Source organism: Ursus maritimus, unplaced genomic scaffold (genome assembly GCF_017311325.1).
Source record: "Ursus maritimus isolate PB19 unplaced genomic scaffold, ASM1731132v1 scaffold_4, whole genome shotgun sequence".
Lineage (NCBI taxonomy): Eukaryota > Metazoa > Chordata > Mammalia > Carnivora > Ursidae > Ursus > Ursus maritimus.
This window is the reverse complement of record NW_024426552.1, coordinates 44,343,530-44,364,876: the sequence shown is the minus strand read 5'-3', so window position 1 is coordinate 44,364,876 and position 21,347 is coordinate 44,343,530. Positions and strand designations below refer to the sequence as shown.

At 35.6% G+C, this 21,347-nt stretch overlaps 2 protein-coding genes across 2 annotated transcripts; both read right to left on the bottom strand.

The window, feature by feature from the left end:
* Positions 1-8,585: 8,585 nt before the first annotated feature.
* Positions 8,586-9,197, bottom strand: LOC103662051 (olfactory receptor Olfr180-like; the record flags this gene model as incomplete). Its single annotated transcript, XM_008689701.1, is given in 1 exon segment — positions 8,586-9,197. A coding segment is annotated over 1 exon segment (612 nt), but the record flags the coding sequence as incomplete, so codon positions are not given.
* A 3,483-nt stretch (positions 9,198-12,680) lies between these two features.
* LOC103662050 (olfactory receptor 5K1-like) lies at positions 12,681-13,628 on the bottom strand. Its single transcript, XM_008689700.2, has one exon. It carries the CDS (start codon positions 13,626-13,628, stop codon positions 12,681-12,683), a length of 948 nt encoding a protein of 315 aa, XP_008687922.1.
* Positions 13,629-21,347: the final 7,719 nt, after the last annotated feature.

Genomic DNA, 21,347 nt, shown 5'->3' with positions numbered 1-21,347 from the left:
AAATATCTATATATTATCACCTTTCTCATCCCTTTTCCTGGTATTAGATTTATTTCCGTAAAAACTGATTTTGTCCATGCCATCATTCCTGTTGATTTTTGCCCAGAATTCTAAATCCTTTCCTTCTTTATGTAAAGCATAGTTTACATATAATGCTACTTAGGAAAGTTTTGATTAAATGCCCAGACCACACTGATTTTCACTTCCTGCATCCTTAAGCATAACTTGTATACCCAGCATAATCTAGAGTTGCTTCTGTATAATCTACATGGCTTTTTTTTTCATATATGCATGTACAGTTTCTTGATTAGAATTGTAGACATTTGAGTTTACCTATGAATTATACTTCTTATAAGAGTTGTTTAATGCTATAGAGAAAAAAATATATTGATTCCAGTCCTAGCTTCAAAGACGTGAGATAGGTGAACTTGCTGTCAGTATACTACCCCTGATCCTTAGTGACTTCTTTGGTTTCTGCAGATTGAGACTGCTAATTTTGAAGACCAGCCTACAAAGGAAATTCTTCAGAATTTATCATTAAAAAATTATGTATCATTTTCTTATCTGAATTGACCTATCTGCTATTTTCCTGTTTCATAAGAAACTTATACAAGATTTTCTAAAGTATATCACAGTACTTTAAAAGCTAATAAAAATAAGCTTGCCTGTATGTGTTAGTTTTATAACACTTAGAAAAAGAGAAAAATCTTAAATCTTAATATGATTTTTGAGATTGGGCTCCTGAGTGGCTCAGATGACTTAGTGTCTGCCTTTGGCTCAGATCATGATCTCCAGGTCCTGGGATTGAGCCCTGTGTTTGGCTCCCAGGTCAGCGGTGAGTCTGTTGCTTCTCCCTCTCACTGTACTTCTCCCCCTGCTGTGCTCTCTCTGTCTCTCTTGCTCTCAAATGAATAAATTAAGAAAAATTAAAAAAATATATGATTTTCGAGAACAAATTTTGTTTTCCCTCAATGGCTATCTTTTGTCGTTAGTTAGTGATCCATTAGGATATATTGACCAATGTGTCTAATTATGTAAATTCTATGGTCAAAATAGGTTTATTTTTCCATAATCAAGACATCAAAATAAAGGCACAGGCTGAACCTTTTATTTTCTTGTTTTAAAATATTAAATATAAGCCATTTAATTATTTAGCTATGTTACAAGTAACTTTCAGTGTACTTGCCTGAGTTATTTAACAGAATTAAACTGTATTCTTAACTGTATATTTTGAAAATTTACCTTATAATCAAAAAAGGTTAGCATGAACTGAGTTTAAATCTCATGCTGATTTGCCATAGCCTTCAGTTGTGAGACGAGCTAGATAGGTGAGAAGTTGAAATCTGAGAACAATGAAAAAGCGCTAAATAATTCAGATAAATAGATATTTTATGGATGCTCATAATAAAAGTAAAAATAAATTTGAATACTTCCTTTACCTGAACGCTCTTTGAGAAGAGTTTTATAACATCACATTGCTTCTTTTGTGGTGGTAAGTTTCATAGAACTTCAGGGTATAAATTTAGGTCTCAAAAACATTTGGGATTAAAAGAATGAAAATCTGGGAGACTACTAATAGGTCAGTGTCAGTAATTATGTTCCTTACAACGCAAAGTTAAACTTTTCCATCAAATGCTTCTGGGACTTCCCTACAATGACATCAGTGTATTTCATGGGGAGAGTCAGTTCCCAAAACGTATTAACTATGTGACATAAATTAAAGATGACTTGGGGGACAACAAGGTTAAAATAAATGACCTTCATTAAGTCACTAAGGTCATTTGATGATCATCTTGCTGATTCTTATGTAACTGACATCATTTTTACAATTCTGTTCCTTATACTGTGCATAAAATGTAAAATGAGCAGAAGAGAGTCTCAGGATGGTTTGGACAGTAACTGGAGAGATTAATATGGTTCACGAAAGACAATTAGCACTTAGAGAAGAGACCAAAAGGTGTGGTAGGGTTAGCTAGGCTCATCAACTCTTTCACTCTGAGTTGAATTTGTACCCATGTATTGCAAAACTCTCATGGAAAATTTGTTGTTACCATTGAGCCCCACATATGATTTACTGAGTTGTTTTCTGTTCTTTTCAGTTCATTCCAATTCCTTTATCTTTCTTACCCTGTTTTCCCCCTTCACTCTACTAATCATATAAATATACTGTATATTTAATAAAATTTAATTTAATAAAATACTATACATAGAGTATGTCTCTAATCAGTCACTTGATGCCCACTGCTACCATTAGCTATAGACATAAGAGGGAAGGGTTTTCTCTGTGATGTTCATTTCTTCATTTCTAACATCTTGAACAGTGGTGCTTTGTAGTGCTTAACAAATATTTGTTGAATGATTTAAAAAATGATATTCCCACTGCTCAGGAATTTGCAATAGTCTCTTAGTTTTCAAACTAAATTCATTTTCCTTATTTTGGAATTCCAGATGCTCCACAGTAAGCCTGTGTCTTATCTATCACTTTGCTTTCTTCCACTACCTCAGGGCACTTGGCCTTGTGCATCTCTTTACTGCTGCTCTGTGCAGTTGTGTCAACTAATTCACTTATAACGTTTCCCTCATCTAAAGCTCCTTCTCTCTTTCCTTCCGTCTTAATACTACTCATCCTTGAGCTCAAATCACATCTCCTCCATGAGGATTTTCTTAGGTCCTTAAGTAGATTTGTTCTTTTCTTTTCCTGATTTACATGATGCTTAACTACTTTTTTTTCTTTCTTTACTTTCTTCTTTTTTTTAATGATTTTTTATTATATTATGTTAGTCACCATACAGTACATCCCCGGTTTCCGATGTAAGGCTCGATGATTCATTACTTGCATAAAACACCCAGTGACCATGCAATATGTGCCCTCCTTAGAATGCAAGTTTTGAGAGGGTCTCAGAACAAGAAAGGGCTCTTCCGCAGGTCCATGCTGCTCAGCAGACCAATCGGATTAGAAATATCTGACTTAGAGTTCATGGAAATAAATAGGATATAGAATATCCAATATTAGTGTTTATGGAAAACTCTGGTAGGGGAATCATAACATATACACTTCCGGTTTCACAGCAAGACTTTATTCTCTGCAGGAGAGAATTATAAACCATTCAAAAAATAACTTCCTGTTGTGCTATAAACTACTAGAGGAAGAGCTCCTAACCTTGGGACATCACATGACCAAGAGTCCAGAATTGCCTTCTTGAGCTGGAATTTGTCAGACTAACAAGATTGAGCGGGCGCAGGAGTAATTCACTAGGCAGTGAAAGTGGCACATCACAGGATCTAGCTGAGCAGAGTCTGAGAATGCAATAGGACCAAGACCTCTGTGTCATCCTCCACCATTGCACTGACCTCTTGTCCTCATCTCACATGTCTGACCTCAAAGGCCAGGTTGGTTTTTAGATAGTCAGCTTAGTATGTTGAGGCAAGCCAAGATGTATTGCTGCTAAAGTCTAGCTTCACCCAGGGTGACCGTAAAAGGCAGCAATAAGGGGAAATCCTCCCTTAGAGCAGTGGACTGATTACTTATATCCATTGTACAGAAAGAGAAGTGGTCCAAGGTGAGAACATATAGATTCATAGTAGAGGTGAACAGCTTGGATGCTGGTCAGCAGTCTAGAGGGAGACAGATTAAAAGGTCAGTGACTAGAAAATCTGAGGAAGAGGAATATGAATAGTTCCACTGGAATGGGTATAAAGTGTGGTGTTCTTCATATTACATGTAAAGGAATATCAGAGAGCTTCTACCATTGAAAAAATACTAAACAACGAACTACACAGAATGACAGTCAGTTGAGTCATCCAGTTTTGTTCATCTGCTACCCCAGTACTGGCACCATGGGCACATGAATGAAGCGCTATAGTGGCTGGGATGGAGGCATCCATGTGCCTAATCGCATAGGCTCCAACTTTTCAAGGCTAATCCAGCTACTGTTCTTGCCAGGTTCTAACTTGCCCAAAACAGAGATCATTTTGGAGCCCTCAGAAAGACTACATCCACTTGGTGGCACATTTGCTGCTATGAACCTCTTCCTTTCTGAAAGGGACAGTAATTCATCGTGATTGGAATTGACATAATACAGGTATGAGTTATCTTTCCAATCTGTAAGGGCTCAAGAAGAATTACTCTGTGAGGCTGGTACAATGGTGCATAATATTGCACTGGACCAAGAAATCTAGTTTGCAGTAAAGGAAGTCTGGTCCTAGGCAGTGATTGGCACACTGGTTCTATTTCACACCACCTGGAATCTGCTGGCTTAATGACTTAATAAAATGGCCTTTGAAAGATATAATTAAGCTGTCAGGACTCTGTGCTCCAGGGTGCACTTTACATTGGAAATTGGTGACCATTAGATGGTGCCGTGTCTTCAGAAGGTTGAATACCTCAATCCGGGACTTGTCAAGTGATCTGCTTGGGGAATTTTCAGTCTTGTTCCCACATTCCTGAGCTGTATGGGTCTACATGTCCTGGTACTCAGAGGGGATATGTTTTTGCCAGAGAATACAACAAGAATTCTATTATATAGAAAGATCCAGCTGCCAGCCAGTCACTTTAGATTTCTTTTTCCAAGAGACCAATAGGCAAGGAAAGGAGTCCACAAGGATTACAGGGGAAATTGACTGTTATCATGAAAAGATAGGGCTGGTATTATGCAATGGGGGCAGGAAAAATTATGTTTGGCATTCATTTGGTCCCTAGGCATGTGTTTGTACTCCCTTGCTCAACAGTAAATAGACAAATACATCCACTGGGGCTGTAAGGGCATTGTGGTGAAAGGCTCAGATTCCCTGGGGATCTGATTCTGGATCACCCCACTATGTTACTAACCTGGACTGGTAGAGGTATTAGGGAAAGTTGAAGGGAATCAAAAGGAAGGAGAAAATGGGTATTAGTGTAATCATTAGCTTAGCTATAACAGTGGGAACTGCAGGTGTCCCATTAACCTTTATCTTGTAAGATTCTCCAGATCAAGAGAAAAACCCAAATCGTGGTGTGGCTTTCCCAAGAAATCAATATAAGAAATAGGGGCGCCTGGGTGGCACAGCGGTTAAGCGTCTGCCTTCGGCTCAGGGCGTGATCCCGGTGCTGTGGGATCGAGCCCCACATCAGGCTCCTCTGCTATGAGCCTGCTTCTTCCTCTCCCACTCCCCCTGCTTGTGTTCCCTCTCTCTCTGGCTGTCTCTATCTCTGTCGAATAAATAAATAAAATCTTAAAAAAAAAATAAGTAGCTATGAACAGTATAAAAGGTGATCAGTAATGGATCTATGGTTCACAGCCAAGATCTCTAGCAGTAAGAGTGCCAGTAGCTGATAGTTCTCAACGGAATCCCTTATCAGGAAGTATGATTATCTGGAGATAATTATGAAGGTCATATTCCTTACTTGGAGGCAGCCTACATTTAATGACTGTTCCATGGAAAGTATAAATTCCAGGTCCCTGCCTTAGGCATGGGAACTTCGAAGGGACATCCCAAATCCCTACTTCTCCACCAGATTGGCTAAGGTCTTTGTCATGACTATAGTGAACTCATCCTTCTGCCCAATCTTACGTCCTTCACTCCTTCAATAATTATTGAGCCTGGCAGCATTCTCCAACAAACTTCTGACATGCACATCTCCATCTTATAGTAGTTTTTGTTTGTTTATTTGTTTTTAATATCTCAACCAAGTTGAAACAAAAGAAAATCACAAGGTCATGGTGGGCAGAAGACTATAGTCTTTGGAATGTATTTTTTGGTACTAATTTTTAAATTGGTTCATGAATGAAAATTAAAATGAAATCAAAGGACCAACAGCAGTGAGACCAGTCTGAAGCCACTGATATTATTTATGAGAGATGATAGAAGCATAGTGTGTGAAAGTTAGTAAAAATGGAAATATTTGGGCACATGTCAGGTATATTTCAGAGATAGAACTGATAGATGTGAGAATCAGATGTGAAAGCAGAGAGAGATGGAAGATTACAGCTAATTTCTTCTTTTCCCAACTGGTTGGAGGATGCTCTGTCAAGATGCAGAAGACCAGGGATATCCATATTTATAGGAAAATTAGAGAGGCTTTTTGATCATGTTAAATTTGGGATGTCTTTGAAACATTCAGATAACTATGTCCTGCTTGTCAATTGGATACCTACGTCTGGAGATTAAGAAGGATGTCAGAGCTGGGAAAATGCATTCTGGGTCATCTTCATATTAATGATATTAAAAGCCATAAAAATAGGGGCACCTAGGTGGCTCAGTGAATTAAGCATCTGCCTTCAGCTCAGGTCATGATATTAGGGTCCTAAGATCTAGCCCCTCATTGGGCTCTCTGCTAAGTGGGGAACCTGCTTCTCCCTCTCCCTCTACTGCTCACCATGCTCGTGCTCTCTCTCTGTGTGTCAAATAAATAAATAAATAAATAAATAAATCCTTTCTAAAAAGCCATAAAAGTAGATCAAGTCACATAAAAAGAAAGAATAGGAATACTAGAATAAAGAATCTCATGGCTAAACCTTATCGAATCCTATTATTTCAACTGTGGGTAGAGGCAGAAGAGTCCCAATCCTGGTACTTATTACCATTTAGTTTAATTACTCTTAAAAAAATGTCTGTCTTCCCTACCAGAATATAAATATTGGGACTGTAGCTGTCCTGTTTTTGTTGTGCAAACTACATAGACTAGAAATAGACATCAATGCATGCATGACCATGTGAGTGTACAAACAAAAAAGGAAGTATAAAAAAATCAGTGATTAAGGAAGAGTTAGTTAAATGCTTTTAGAAGTACTGGTTAGCCATAAAAAAATCAAACTTTACTTCTCACTTTACAACGTTATGAAGTGAATGCCAGTTGAGTAAAAGTGCTATGTAATACAAATTTAAGATACAAAAAAAGAAAAAATACAAATTATGTTTGCAAAATTTCTCTGAATGAGATAGAGCTTACACATTTAACACAATGGAAGAGATAAATGGTTTATCAATTGACCTAGGACTATTCATTAAATAATTTTCTTTACTGATTGATTTATGATGGTCTTATTTTATATGGGAGTTTATTTTTAGATAATCTTTTTCCATTGATCTATCTACTCATTCTTACTGAGGGCTTCAGAGGGGAGGGAGGTGGGGGATAGGGATAGGCCGGTGATGGGTATTAAGGAGGGCACATATTGCATGGTGCACTGGGTGTTATATGCAAGTAATGAATCATGGAACATTGCATCAAGAACTGGGGATGTACTGTATGGTGACTAATATAACAAAATAAATATTATTAAAAAAAAGAAGGGCTAAAAGAAATGCCTAAATAAAAATTTAATAAATTCATGAATAAAAAAAAATAAAAATAAATAAAAAAATAAAAGGGCTTTATGTGCACTACAAAAAAAAAATAAAACCAAATTGTTTTAACTATTGGAATTTCATCATATATTTTAATATATAATACATCAAGTCTGTGTTTATTGATTATTAGCTTTCTAGGAGAATTTTAGAATTATTTTGCCAGGTTTCTAAAGAAGTACTCCTTGGATATTTATTTGAGTAACTTATTCTGTGGATTATTTTTTGGAAGAATAAGTAATTAACACAAACATATTAAAATACTGTTAACACAGACAGAAATTATTAGCCACAAATAGTTACAACATTTTAATACCTTTTGTCTGTAATGAGTGGTGCAAATAAATGAGGAAAAACAAGTATGACTTAAAAGAAAAATGATCAGATAATTTGTAGAAGTAGAAATGACCAATAAACACATAAGATATTAATACATTTTAGTGTTACTCAAAAAATATTTAAAAAAGCAACAGTGCCTTCATTAAAATGTTTTTAAATGCTTATTATTTTCTATGTATGTTGCAGTTCTATATTCCGGAATACATATATGATTATCCTTAATTAAAAAAAAATAAAGAACCTAAATCATACTATGGGTTAAAGTAGATCTTAATTTACTATAGCCAACTTGTTATAATTCACTCTTAATTCTACAAAATGTGTGTGTGACTAGGGATGTGCTCTTTCTCATTCCCTTTTTTCCCATTCTTAGAGTCTTATCTAGATCAGACTTCATTATTTTAAATATAGATTATTGCACTTAGTTAATTTGAGTCTAGCCTCTCTACCCCCACACTATCATACATGTGTCTCCCAGATCAGTTTTCTGAATGAAAATGATAATTTTATTTTCCAGCCAGGAAATCTTAAATGTTTCAAACATTCTAATAGGATCAGATATGTCTTCCATTAACTAGACAAGATAAATCAAGGTGACTCTTCTACACATTTAGACATTTAAATTTGATGCTATGTTGATTTATTAAGGTTTGGAACAACAGCCTAACACAATTCAGTGAGAGTAATAAGAGTTGGTAATGAAGGTTACCATTGGGTTTTCTCCTGATTTGCACTGGTAATTGTGGAATTTGCTGTAAGATTTACCTGACAATTTTGAAATTCCATCCATAATTTTAGCAGACACACTCTAATGATTTAGAGATTAGTTTTTTTAATATAAAAACAGTTTACTTTTTCTTTGTCCCTTATGTATAAAACATATTTATAAATGAAAATCAGTTTTCCATAGAAGATGAAGTTTATTTAAAAATATTATAATTCTTCATACATTTATGAAGAACACTTATCACCTCCTTATTTCTTAGAGTATAAATAAAAGGGTTTAATAAAGGAATTACTATTGTATAGAAAATTGCTACTGGTATATCTTTATCCCCTTCTTCAAACGGTCGAATATACATGAGAAGACAAATGTAAAATATTGAGACTGATCAAAAGTGGGATGCACAGGTAGAAAAAGCTTTACCTTTCCCTTCTTTGGATTTCATGTTGAAAATTGTGAAAAGGATGCAGGTATAAGAGACTAAGACAATGGCAATGGTGAACATTTGAATCGGAATTGTAAGAATATAGGTCATTATTTCATTGATATAAGGGTCAGTACAAGAGATTCTGTAGAGTGGAAGAGTATCACAAAAGAAGTGGTCGATTTGATTAGACTTGCAGAAAGTTAACCTTAATAGAAGCCCTACGTGGATCATGGAATGCAGGTTACTACCTATGAAGGCCCCTATTGCCATCTGAATGCAGAGTTTCTTTGACATCATGGTGTGGTACTGCAGTGGGCTGCATATGACCACATAGCGATCATAGGCTATTGCTGCCAAAAGGAAGCAGTCTGCAGTTTCAGGTCATGATCCCAGGGTCCTGGGATCGAGACCTGCATTGGGCTCCTTGCTCAATGGGGAGCCTACTTCTCCCCCTGCCACTTCCTCTGCTTGTTCTCTCTCTCTCTCTGTCAATTAAATAAATAAAATCTTAAAAATAAATTAATGAACACTACTGTCTTCATCCATCATGCCAACATATTACTTACTGGTATTCTGATATAGTAAATATTATTCAAATTCAATGTGAAACACTCTTGAGAAAGATGCAGTTGACTTCATATAGTTGATGAATGTGTTCTTGGAGAACTACTTGAAAGAAATGTAAAGTGCATGAAAAATAGGACCTGGTAAACTTAGGACAGTTAAGAAGGGAATAATGAGAAAAATAAAAACAAATTCAATAGGTAAGAATTTGTACAATAAGAATTAGGAGGGACCCTTGGGAAAATTGGTGGAGACTTTGGACATCGTACAAAATTGCTCCATTATTAGTATTCATTATTATTATTCCTTGAATTCAAAAGTTAAGTAAAGGTTGTATCTAGTTATCATACTTTATTCTTCTGGAAAATGAGGCCAAGAAAAACACTTGACCCTTGATTGATTGATTGTAAAATTAGTACACGTTTGTGATTATAACTAAATTTTGGTTAAGTGTAAGATAACATGTTTATTTCCATAAGTTTTAGTTTTGTTTTTCAAAGTAAAGTCCTAAACAAATCTCTTTTCTCCACTTACTGTGGAATATTGGTTAAGATTTTTAAAGGGTTGATTTTATGAGAGTTTTCTTCCTGTATGCAACAGTACTTAGGGGAAAACACTGTGTGTTTCTGTTCTGCCCAGTGATCATTTCTGACATTTCAGACAGTAGCTTGTACAGTTCAGATTTATTGTTTAGAGAAAGATCAGAGCACAACAATGTCAGTCTCACTTGCTTTATTCCTAAGCGTAACTTCGAAAATCCAGACAGGAAGAATAGGTTGAGAAAGGCTCACTTTTAAGGACTGTTTCAAAGTCTAAATTTATTTCATAAAATTAGATTTGGGAAGTATTTATGATAAGGTAAGAGCTAGGTGTATCACCCAAGAAATAAAGATGTAGTGAGTTGGGAGATAAAAGGAAAATCAGAGGGAAATGATTGGTGTTTGCTGAGATGGTGTTCTGTGACTTACACTCCTGGGGGGGGGGAGCTGTTCTGGGAATGAGATGGGGGGACAATCAAATGCCCATTGAAGTTTGTAGAAATCTGGAAAAAGGAAACTTCCAGAGAGACCCATGAAAAATTTCAAAATCTTACATTGAACCCATACTGCATGTCATCAAAAGTGTAAAAATGGTGTCCTTCAGCCTTCTTGTGGACTTTACTTCAGCTAGGTGCTGAAAATACCAGTTTTTCCGTCTTCTTAAATTAAATCCTAGAGGGGGAGGTCAAGAGAATTTACTCAGAAATTAGCAGAGGGAGATAGCAAGAGAGATGGAGCCAGCAGACTTGACAGAAGTCTCGTGAAATTAAAACGTAGATGTTTTAGGTGAAATCATGCTTCTCTGTCTATCCTGGAGACTAGATGTGAATGCAGAAATCAAACTGACAGTGGTACCAAGAGATAACCAAAAAGTCAGAGAGGATCAAACATCTCAAAGGGATATAGCAGGGACAGAAGTCAATCTATAATATGACACCTGTCTTCAGTGCCATGACATCAGACAAGTTACCTATACATTTAGATGCACTCAGGGAAGGATGGAGGTAGGGTTGGGCATATCTTAAATTGATGGGATTTAAATTAGAAACTACAAGGGGCACCTGGTGGCTTAGTCAGTTGAGCCTCCGACTTTTGGTTTGGGCTCAGGTTTTGATCTCAGGGTCATGAGACAGAGCCCAGGTTGGGCTCCACACTCAGTGCAGAGTCTGTTCGAGATTCTTTCCCCCTCCTCTCCTGCTCCCCCCCTCCGCTTGTGTGCTCTGTGGCCAAAAGAAACAAACAAACAAATAAATAAAATCTTTAAAAAATTAAAATAAATTAGAAACAACCAAGAAGATCTTGAAATGTCTGAATTTCAAATCTTGAAATGTCTAATTCTATGGAATTAGCTAGATTAGATTTTTTGGAGGTTACAAATGGAAATGAAGTGATTATAAATTTGTATTCATGAGTTAGGGGATTGGAAATACATCATCTGTGTTCCTGCAACTTTTTCTAAATAGACTTAACCTGTTGATTTTCCATGTGAGGTCAGCGTCAGTGGCTGGCTAGCCTGGACCAGAGTTGTAACCTGACAATTGCCTTTTGGGAATGTAGATGTGACTTCAGAGCATCAAGAGAAGAGGTAGAAGGGGGAATTTTTCTTTTTGATATGGGTCCTCCTTGATCCAGATTAGTCATGAAAAATCATGACAATGTTCTATTATTTAAGAAGATGGAAAAGCTGGCATTTCGGTAACTGATATATCCCATCACCTCGAGTAGTTCTTCCACATAGGAAGGTCTCAATAAATCTATGTTGAATAAATAAATGAAAAGTAATTCTTTCATTTTGTCCCATTAAAATCATTTAATTCTACAAAATAAATAAATCATTTAATTCTACTTACATTCCAGGCTCCAGGTGAAAAGAAAACAAAATATGGAATTATTGTAGATAAGCCTTACCGACAGTTCAATAATCATACCTTATGTCTCTATATAATATAATATTGCCCTCATAGTTAAACCCTTTCCTCACGTCTCAAGAAGGAGGATAGAGAAGTTGAATGTAGCTCACTGACAGTAGAGGCTCTTCAAATCTTACATGAAGTTTGCCTGGAACTTTGTTATGGCATCTTTATGAGTGAACATATGAGAGTAACTCTTTCTGAAGATAACTACTCTTGAAATTGACATTCTGTGTTTAATTATTCAACTCCATTGGAACTTTAACTTGGAGATATAAACTCACTTTTATTTGACACCTTCATTTTCTTATTACCTCTGTCCTAAGTATAGTGTCCCCCACAATGCTATTAAAACTGCTTCTTCAAAATTTACTTCCTTCAACTTTGTCTCTCATGTTTGTGAGAAATTTCATTGGTTCAAGGTTCCCATGCCACTAAAGTCTTTTAGTCTAACTGGAGTGCTAATGCTCCAAACTATTAAAGAAAGTGGACTGTCTGTGAATGTTAAATAGAATTTTCCATTATGTGTGCAACTGACACTTTTGTTCTTTTCCTTTTGGGGACTGATAATCCCAGTCTCTGATGCTGACATAATCCATGAGCTTGGCAATATGCTAAGCTGTTTCTTGAATGAATTTTAAGTTTGGTTTTGATTTTTGTTATTTTGAATTAAGATTTAGTAGCTTTCCCTTTCCTGTATATTTTCTCCCATAAGTATTTCTTCCAAAATTGATTTTATTTTAATATATTTTAATATTTTACACATAATTTGTTCATTTTCTCTGTATAATTTCACTTGGAAGTATTTTCCACTTTTAAATCACTAAATTATGTCATTAAGTAGATGTCATTTATTTCCAACTTTCATGAGATCTTTTTTTCTTCAGAACTTTTCTCAAGACAGTTATTATTTCCTTATTTCTCAGGCTATAAATAAAAGGATTTAGTAAGGGAACTACTATTGTAAACAAAATAGCAACTGGTATATCTTTATTGCCTCCTTCAAGCAAATTTGGTCTAATGTACATGAAAAAAAGAGATCCATAGAATAATGAAACAGACAAAAAGTAGAATGCACAGGTAGAAAAGGCTTTGACCCTTCCTTCTTTGGATTTCATTTTGAAAATAGTAAAGAGAATGTAGAAGTAAGATATTAAGACATTGCCTATGGTGAAGACTTGAATTGAGCCTGAAAAGATAAATAGTGCCAGTTCATTGACATATGGGTCAACACAGGAGAGTCTGTATAAAGGGAGAATGTCACAATAAAAGTGGTTAATGTGATTGGATCCACAGAAGGCTAACCTAAACAGAAGCCCCACGTGAATCATGGAATGCAGGTTTCCAGCTATGAAGGCTCCTGTGGTCATCTGAATGCAGAGTTTCTTTGACATCATGGTGTGGTACTGCAGTGGGCTGCATATGGCCACATAACGATCATAGGCCATTGCTGCCAGAAGAAAGCAGTCTGCAGTTTCAACAGTGCAAAGAAAATAAAATTGTGCCATGCATTCATAGAGGGAAACCATTCTGTTCTCAGAAATGAAGTTCCCTAACATCTTAGGAGTAATGGCACAGGCGCAGCAAGAATCCACAATAGCCAAGTTGCCCAGAAAGATGTACATTGGCGTGTGAAGATGATGCTCTTTTGAAATCACTATCACCAGGCCAAGATTCCCCACCATGGTGATCAGGTAGATGGCAAAGAACACCACAAACAGAAGGGTCTTCAATTCTGGGTGATCTGTAAATCCTGTGAGGATAAACTCACTTTTCATGGTATGATTTTCTTCAGCCATTCATGCCTTCTCTGTTGAGAAAAAAATTGTGGAGTAGTGAGGTACTAATTTATAATATGCCCAATTTGACTGCTAAGCTAACTGATTCAGAAGGACAAGGAGCACATTCTACAAGGCTTTCATAGGTTATGCGGATTTGGCACATGCCCAATTCTGGGGTAGTATCAGTGTCCCGAAGCTATTACATATGCAGCTACTCTTAACATTCTTCCGGCATATTTTCAAGAAAAATATCAGATTACATGCACAGGGATGGCTTCTGAGGTCTTGAGAGGAATATTCAGTGCAAAAAACTTCTCTGTATGGTTCAGGTAAAGCTGATTCATAATTTAAGTGTCAGCATTAGCATCAGTGTTCCCAGACAATTTCAGTGATTGTATATGTACTGATTAACAATGATGTTGAGAAAACTATTTCATACACTCATGTTCAAAGCAGCATTATTTACAATAGTGAAAGCTGGAAACAACCCAAATGTCCATTGATGAATGGATGAACAAAATGTGGTATATATGTACAACGAAATGTTATTCAACCTTAGAAAGGAATGGAATTCTGACACATGTTAAAATATGGGTGAACCTTGAAGATGTCACACTAAGTGAAATAAAGTAGACACAAAAGGACAAATATTGTATGATTCCAATGACATGACTTAAAATCATCAAATTCATAGAGATAGGAAGTAGAATGATAGTTGTCAGCAAGAGGGAGGAAATGGGTGGTTATTGTTTAATATGTACGGACTTTCATTTTGGCAAGCTACTAAAGTTTTGGAAATAGTGATGATGGTTGCAAAACAATATAAATGTATTTAATGCCACTAAATTGTATACTTAAATATGGTTAAAATTTTGTTATGTATATTTTATCACCATAAAATTTTTTTAAAAGACTATTTTCATATGCAAATTCTTAGCAACTTACTATAATCAATGATAATAAAATATACACTTAAAAATAAAATGCTTTCTGGAAAAAGTAGTGCTATTTATGAGGCATTTAAAACCCTTGGGGTTGGGAAGGAAAAGTGATGTGGATGGAAGGAGGCAGGAGAGAGAGGAAGGGGGAATAGAAAAAAAAAGCTTTATGTAAAATCTTCCAGGTCATTTATAATACTATTAATGCATGAAATGTAAAGTTTTTCATGTATATATATATAAGAAAATATATATGCTGTCAGAAGAAATTGGAGAAATCTTAAGGGTTAACAATTGATAAATTCAATTATATAACTATATGTAAAAACATCATGAGTGAAATTGGGGTACCTGGGTGACTCAGTTAGTTAAGCATCTATCTTCACCTCAAGTCATGTTCCCAGGGTCCTGGAATCAAGCCCCACATCAAGTTTTCTGCTCAGTGAGGAGCCTGCTTCTCCTTCTTCCTCTGCCTGCTGCTCACCCTGCGCGCTCTCTCTCTCTCTCTCTGTCAAATAAATAAATTAAACCTTTGAAAAACAAAACAAAACCCATCATGAGTAAAATCAAATGTCAAATGCAAATTGGCAAATTGTTGCAATAAATTTGATGTTTCTATAGTTTTATTTTAGAAATAGCTTATAGAAATCAGTAGGAATAATCACTAGAAAAAAGATAAAAGAGAGGAACAGAAAAGCGTCAAAAGAAATACACTTTTAAAAAAATAAGACATGTTTTATTTCATTACTAGTCAGAGAGACATCATTTTCAGTTATGAAGGCAAATTTATTTTGCTTATCAAGATAGAATTTTTTAAAAAAGAAATGACAATTTATAGTGTGGTCTAAAATACAGTGAGATGGAACCCAAAGCCATGCCTAGTAGAAGTATAAATGGGTGCAATCATTGGAAAATAATTTGGTGGGAAGTTAATGAAGCTCTTAACTGTTCATACCCTGTGACCAGTAACTACAAATCTTGCAGAAAGAAATAGCTGGAACTTCAGATAAGGACTTATATATAATGATGTCCATTGTAAAGTTATTTGTTTTTTTTCTAAATAATTATTTTTTGTTATATTAGTCACCATACAGTACATCCCCAGTTCTTGATGCAATGCTCCATGATTCATTACTTGCATATATGTAAAGTTATTTGTAATAGTGAAAAATTCAAAGCACCTAAATGGTAAACATTTGCTAATTATGATTAAGTGTGAATCACCCATATGATGGTATATTGTGCAATCATTATTTAATATAATGATAAAATAGACATAAAATATGTAAAAAAATATAATGTTCATATACAGAATAATCTTAATTTTCCAAATAAATGCTTACTATGAATATAAAGGAAAGGCAGCACAGAAATACATCAAAATGTTAATACTGGTTTTCTCTGTGCAATGGGAATTATGTCACTTTTTTCTTTATATTTTCCTCTATTTCAAATTTTCTGCAATGAATATTGCTTTTATAATCAGAATACAAAATTTTTATTAAACTCAATGACATGCTCTAGGTTTATAACTATAAGTTTTATAACTTACTGCCCCACAATGATCATTAGGAATCTAATGTTTTCTGCACTTTACAATTGTATTGTGGATAACATCACAATGGAAGTGTTGAGGAAGTATCTGCTCCATCTCTGCGATCATGACATGCACGGCTATAAATAATAATAGTTAGTTGACAGTCTTGGGTGTATCTTGAGTCATTCAGGAATATAGTCACATCTTGTGGTAATGTATTCTTAAGGAAACTTGTATCTACGTAAAGCAATGACTCTTTGGTGTCAAGTTTTACTCTCTTTAGTGTCAAGTGTTTCCATGATATTTTAAGCTTCCATAATTTATTACACTTTGAGTATATTTTTAAAACTTCAGTGACCTATCCCTTACATTTTTCCTTATTAACAAAGTTCTAATTTATTAAAGAATGCTGTATTTCAATCTACCTTTGCTTATTTTAGTTAATTCAAGAATCATTCATTCATTGACCTGGTATTTACTAAATGCCTGCTCTGTGCTACATATTTTCTGAGAAGATCAATTGACCTCTGGACATTTCCACATTGATAGTTTTCTGGATATTCATTGACCATAATCACACTTTGTATTTCAGGAACCGAGGAAGGGCATTTTGGAGAGATGTAAGAAGATCTCTTCCCTTTTGCCTTCCTGAAAATATTATTAACTTTTAAGACTATTTTGGGTTGATTCCTTTAGGAGCAATATTTAAAAAATGAACATTTGAAGTCTCTATATTTTGAATTAGGTTTTCATTAAATGACTTACTCTTGGCAACCTGAAGTCTAAAAATGAATATTTTAAACCTATATAATTTCAATAATTTTTTTCCATTAAATGCCTTACACTTGCCAGCTTGGAGTTACATAAAATAGTAAGATTTCCTTGAGTTTTCCTAGTTGATTATAATTAGACGGAAGTAAGTTTTACACTGATATTTTATTTCTCTAAGAATCAAAAGAGAAACTAGAAAGTTCCCTCAAATTACATCAAGGTTTTAAAAGAATGGCTTAAAATTACAGCTGATCCTTGAGCAACACAGACTTGAATTGTGCAGGTCCACTTAAACATGGATTTTTTTTTCCCATACTGTAAGTGTGTTTTCTCTACCTAATGATTTTCCTAGCAGCATTTTCTTTTCTCTAGCTGACTTTACTGTAAGAATACAGTATAACGTACAAAATATGTGCTAATCTACTGTTTATGTTGTCAAAAAGGGTGCTATGAATAGTTCTGGTTAACTTCTATTAGTAGTTAAGATTTGGGAGTCAAAAGTTATATGTAGATTTTCAGCTATATATGGGGTCGGCATCCTTAGCACCCACACTGTTCAAGGGTTAATAGTACATTCCTTTCTCATACGATTTGTTTTATATATAGGGAATGTCCAAAACAAACAGTTTAAATACCATTTCATTATATAGACTAATAATCTATTTCATCTGGTAAGTTGTAAGTTATATTGCAAGCCATATTACTTAAAGAAGTTTCAAGAATACTGTAAATGTTTTCGTTATTACTATAAAAGTACACCTTTACTTATTTATTTTTAGTAAATTTAGGCTTCTCTTAAATTCAGAAGTGATACAAATGAATTATAGCCATTTGTATATTTCTTGCACAATAAACTTTACATTAAAGGAAAGACTTAAAAGAACTTAAAAGATTGAAAGATAAGAATTGCAACCAAAAAACCTTAAAGAATTTAAAGAAATGTTTCTGGCGGTTAATATTTCCAACAACAACAACAAGAGTGTTAAATCCTCACTCACCTGGATTTCCCTGTTAAGAGTTTAATAAAAGCTAGCGGTTGTCTGGTGTTGATGTTTAGAGTAGATCCACAAATAAAACTCTATCCTTCTGAATGTTTAGGGAAATATTTCTACTGACAGGTCAGTGATAATATTTGTGTCATTTTTTTTTTTTTTTTTTTAATGTTTTTTTATTATATTATGTTAGTCACCATACAGTACATCCCCGGATTCCGATGTAAAGTTCGATGCTTCATTAGTTGTGTATAACACCCAGTGCACCATGCAATACGTGCCCTCCTTACTACCCATCACCGGTCTATCCCATTCCCCCACCCTCCTCCCCTCTGAAGTCCTCAGTTTGTTTTTCAAAGTCCATAGTCTCTCATGCTTCATTCCCCCTTCTGATTACCCCCCTTTCTTTATCCCTTTCTTCCCCTACCGATCATCCTAGTTCTTATGTTCCATAGATGAGAGAAACCATATGATAATTGTCTTTCTCTGCTTGACTTATTTCACTTAGAATTATCTCCTCCAGTGCCATCCATGTTGCAGCAAATGTTGAGAAATCGTTCTTTTTGATAGCTGAATAATATTCCATTGTATATATGGACCACATCTTCTTAATCCAGTCATCTGTTGAAGGGCATCTCGGGTCCTTCCACAATTTAGCTATTGTGGACAATGCTGCCATGAACATTGGGGTGCATATGGCTCTTCTCTTCACTACGTCTGTCTCTTGGGGTAAATACCCAGTAGTGCAATGGCTGGATCATAGGGTATCTCAAAACCACACTAAGATACCACCTTACGCCAGTTAGAATGGCAAAAATTGACAAGGCAAGAAACAACAATTGTTGGAGAGGATGTGGAGAAAGGGGATCCCTCCTACATTGTTGGTGGGAATGCAAGTTGGTACAGCCACTCTGGAAAACAGTGTGGAGGTCCCTTAAAAAGTTAAAAATTGAGCTACCCTATGATCTAGCAAATGCCCCTTTCCAATCAAATTCTGAGGGCTATGTTTTGATTTTAATTTATTTGTATTTGTAGCATTTATCCTTATCATCAATCTGAATATAGACTCCTAAGTGGAAAGAAAAAATTCTCACTGGATTGGTCAGTACAGGCTTATAAAAGGAGTGGAAACTAAGCTAGGGTTTGTTGCCACAGAGAGAAGAAGGTGTGGGATGAGCAGGTGTCTTAAAGTGACACTTTTCCTACCTTTTTGAAAAATCAAGATACAACTTCTGGAATTATCCTTGAAAATACGTTCATAATGTGTTTAATCTAATGTCTTAGTTACTATAATAAACTTTAATTTTTTCTTGCAAATCTAGAAGCTTCTCAAAAAGCTCCTTTCCTCAAACTACTCCCTTATTTAGGACTCCCACATCATTTATAGTGTAATGAATCCCCATTGTCCATCAACCTCAATCTTAATTTGTTTGGTTAATTACTTAGCTTGATTGTCCTAAGTCTTCTTCATTTGAGCTTGTTTTCTCTCTATATATTCTGCTCTCCCCATGTTCCATCCCTATGCCAAGACCTTCTCTTTATGGTTCTCTGAATAAGTCCTTTTCATTTTTCATTTTGTGCCTTTTGCCTCATCTGTATTACATCCATCATTTTCTTTCATCTATGAAAATGCTATCCCCTTTTAATTTTCAGACCATGTCCACATAGCTTTCCTAGGAAAAACTCATCTGTTTTCTTCCCAACCTCTTAAGGTCATGTTAGCCGTATATCTCCCAGGTCTCAGTATTTGCCTTGTACCATCCCCTGGCATTTCATAGGTTAACCCTGGCTTCTCTCCACTTGATTACAACCTCACTAACATCAGGGTCATGCATATTTCTGAGATATATCCTAAGAACACAACAAAGAACAAAGCAGAAAAAAATCCTTCCCCTCCGAATTTAAATTCTAGAGCAATGTGATTGTTTGAGGTGAGGACCACATTTCTCCGACAATGTAGGACTAAGTGTGTGCGAGTATGGCAGCATGGGGAAACTTCCTCCTATAATGAGAGCTTGTTAAGAAATGATGGGGGAAGAGAATGATGAATGTTGCTTCTAGCTTACTACTCTACTCTTAACCCATGAAATAATGTGGGGTCAGTGAAAGATTCATGGAGTCAGTGAAAAGAATTGTGCAGCTCATTAATTGTTATTCTATTTTTTTCTTACAAATTTGTGAAAATTTTTATGCTTACGTAAAACTTTTGGAAAGTCTTCATGTTTAGTACCACAAATGTTAGGGGCCATTTATTGCTCCATTTACTCATACATTCATGTGATAAATACTTTATAGTGCCTACTATGAGCCATCAGAATTATAGATTCTGTGGGGGTGCCTGGGTGGCACAGCAGTTAAGCGTCTGCCTTCTGCTCAGGGCATGATCCCGGCGTTATGGGATTGAGCCCCACATCAGGCTCCTCCGCTGTGAGCCTGCTTCTTCCTCTCCCACTCCCCCTGCTTGTGTTCCCTCTCTCACTGGCTGTCTCTATCTCTGTCGAATAAATAAATAAAATCTTTTAAAAAAAAAAGAATTATAGATTCTGTTCTTATGGAGCTTAAATTAGAAGAGTGGGGAAGCAGACCTACATAAATAAGAAAAATAGCAAAAATTAGTGCTATGCTGAGGGTAAAATCACATAATGTGAAAAAGACTGGCTGGGAGTTACTTTAGTTCAGATGGTTTGAAAATCTTTGTAGGTAAAAGTTAGCAGTCAAACTGAGACATGAGTAGTGAGAAGCCAGCCATAGCAGTCTGGGAAAGAGCATGACAGGTACAGAGGAGGTAGTGAAAATTCCTTAAGGCAGAAATAAGATTCGCATGTTTGAAGAACCCATAAAAGCCAGGTTAAAGTGGTTGGTGATGGGATTGAAAAGTTGATCTTGTAGGGTTTGTAACACAGAGTATAGAGTTTGCATTTCATTTTCAGGGCAATGAGAAGCCTTGGGAGGGTGTATTAGCTTTTGATTGCTGCTGTAACAAACAAGTTGCCGTGCACTCAGTAATTAAAATAACACAAATTTATTCTTTTACAGTTCTGGAAGTTAGAAGTCCTAATTGAGTCTCACTGGTCTAATATTAGAGTGTCAATATCCCTTATGGAGGCTGCAGGGGAGAATCTGTTTCTTTGCTTTTTCTAGCTTCTGGAGTCTGCATGCATTTCTTGGATCATGGCTCCCTTCCAGTTCAAAACCTGAAATGGACCGTGAAATCTTTTTCACATTGCAGTACTCTGTGTCTGACTCTTTTGCTTTGTTTCAATATTTAAAAAATTACTCTGGGCCCACCTGGATAATTCAGGATTATTTAATTCCCCCTTGATGTAGTGTAACATATTCACAATTTCCTAAGATTAGGATAGAAGACATCTTTGGTGCGTCATCAAACCATAGTTTTTCAGTCAGGGAAATGGCATTACCTTATTTACATTTTAATGACAAACACTCTATCAGTCTTTCAGAAAATGGATCATGAAGGGTAACAGTGGAAGTGGGGAGA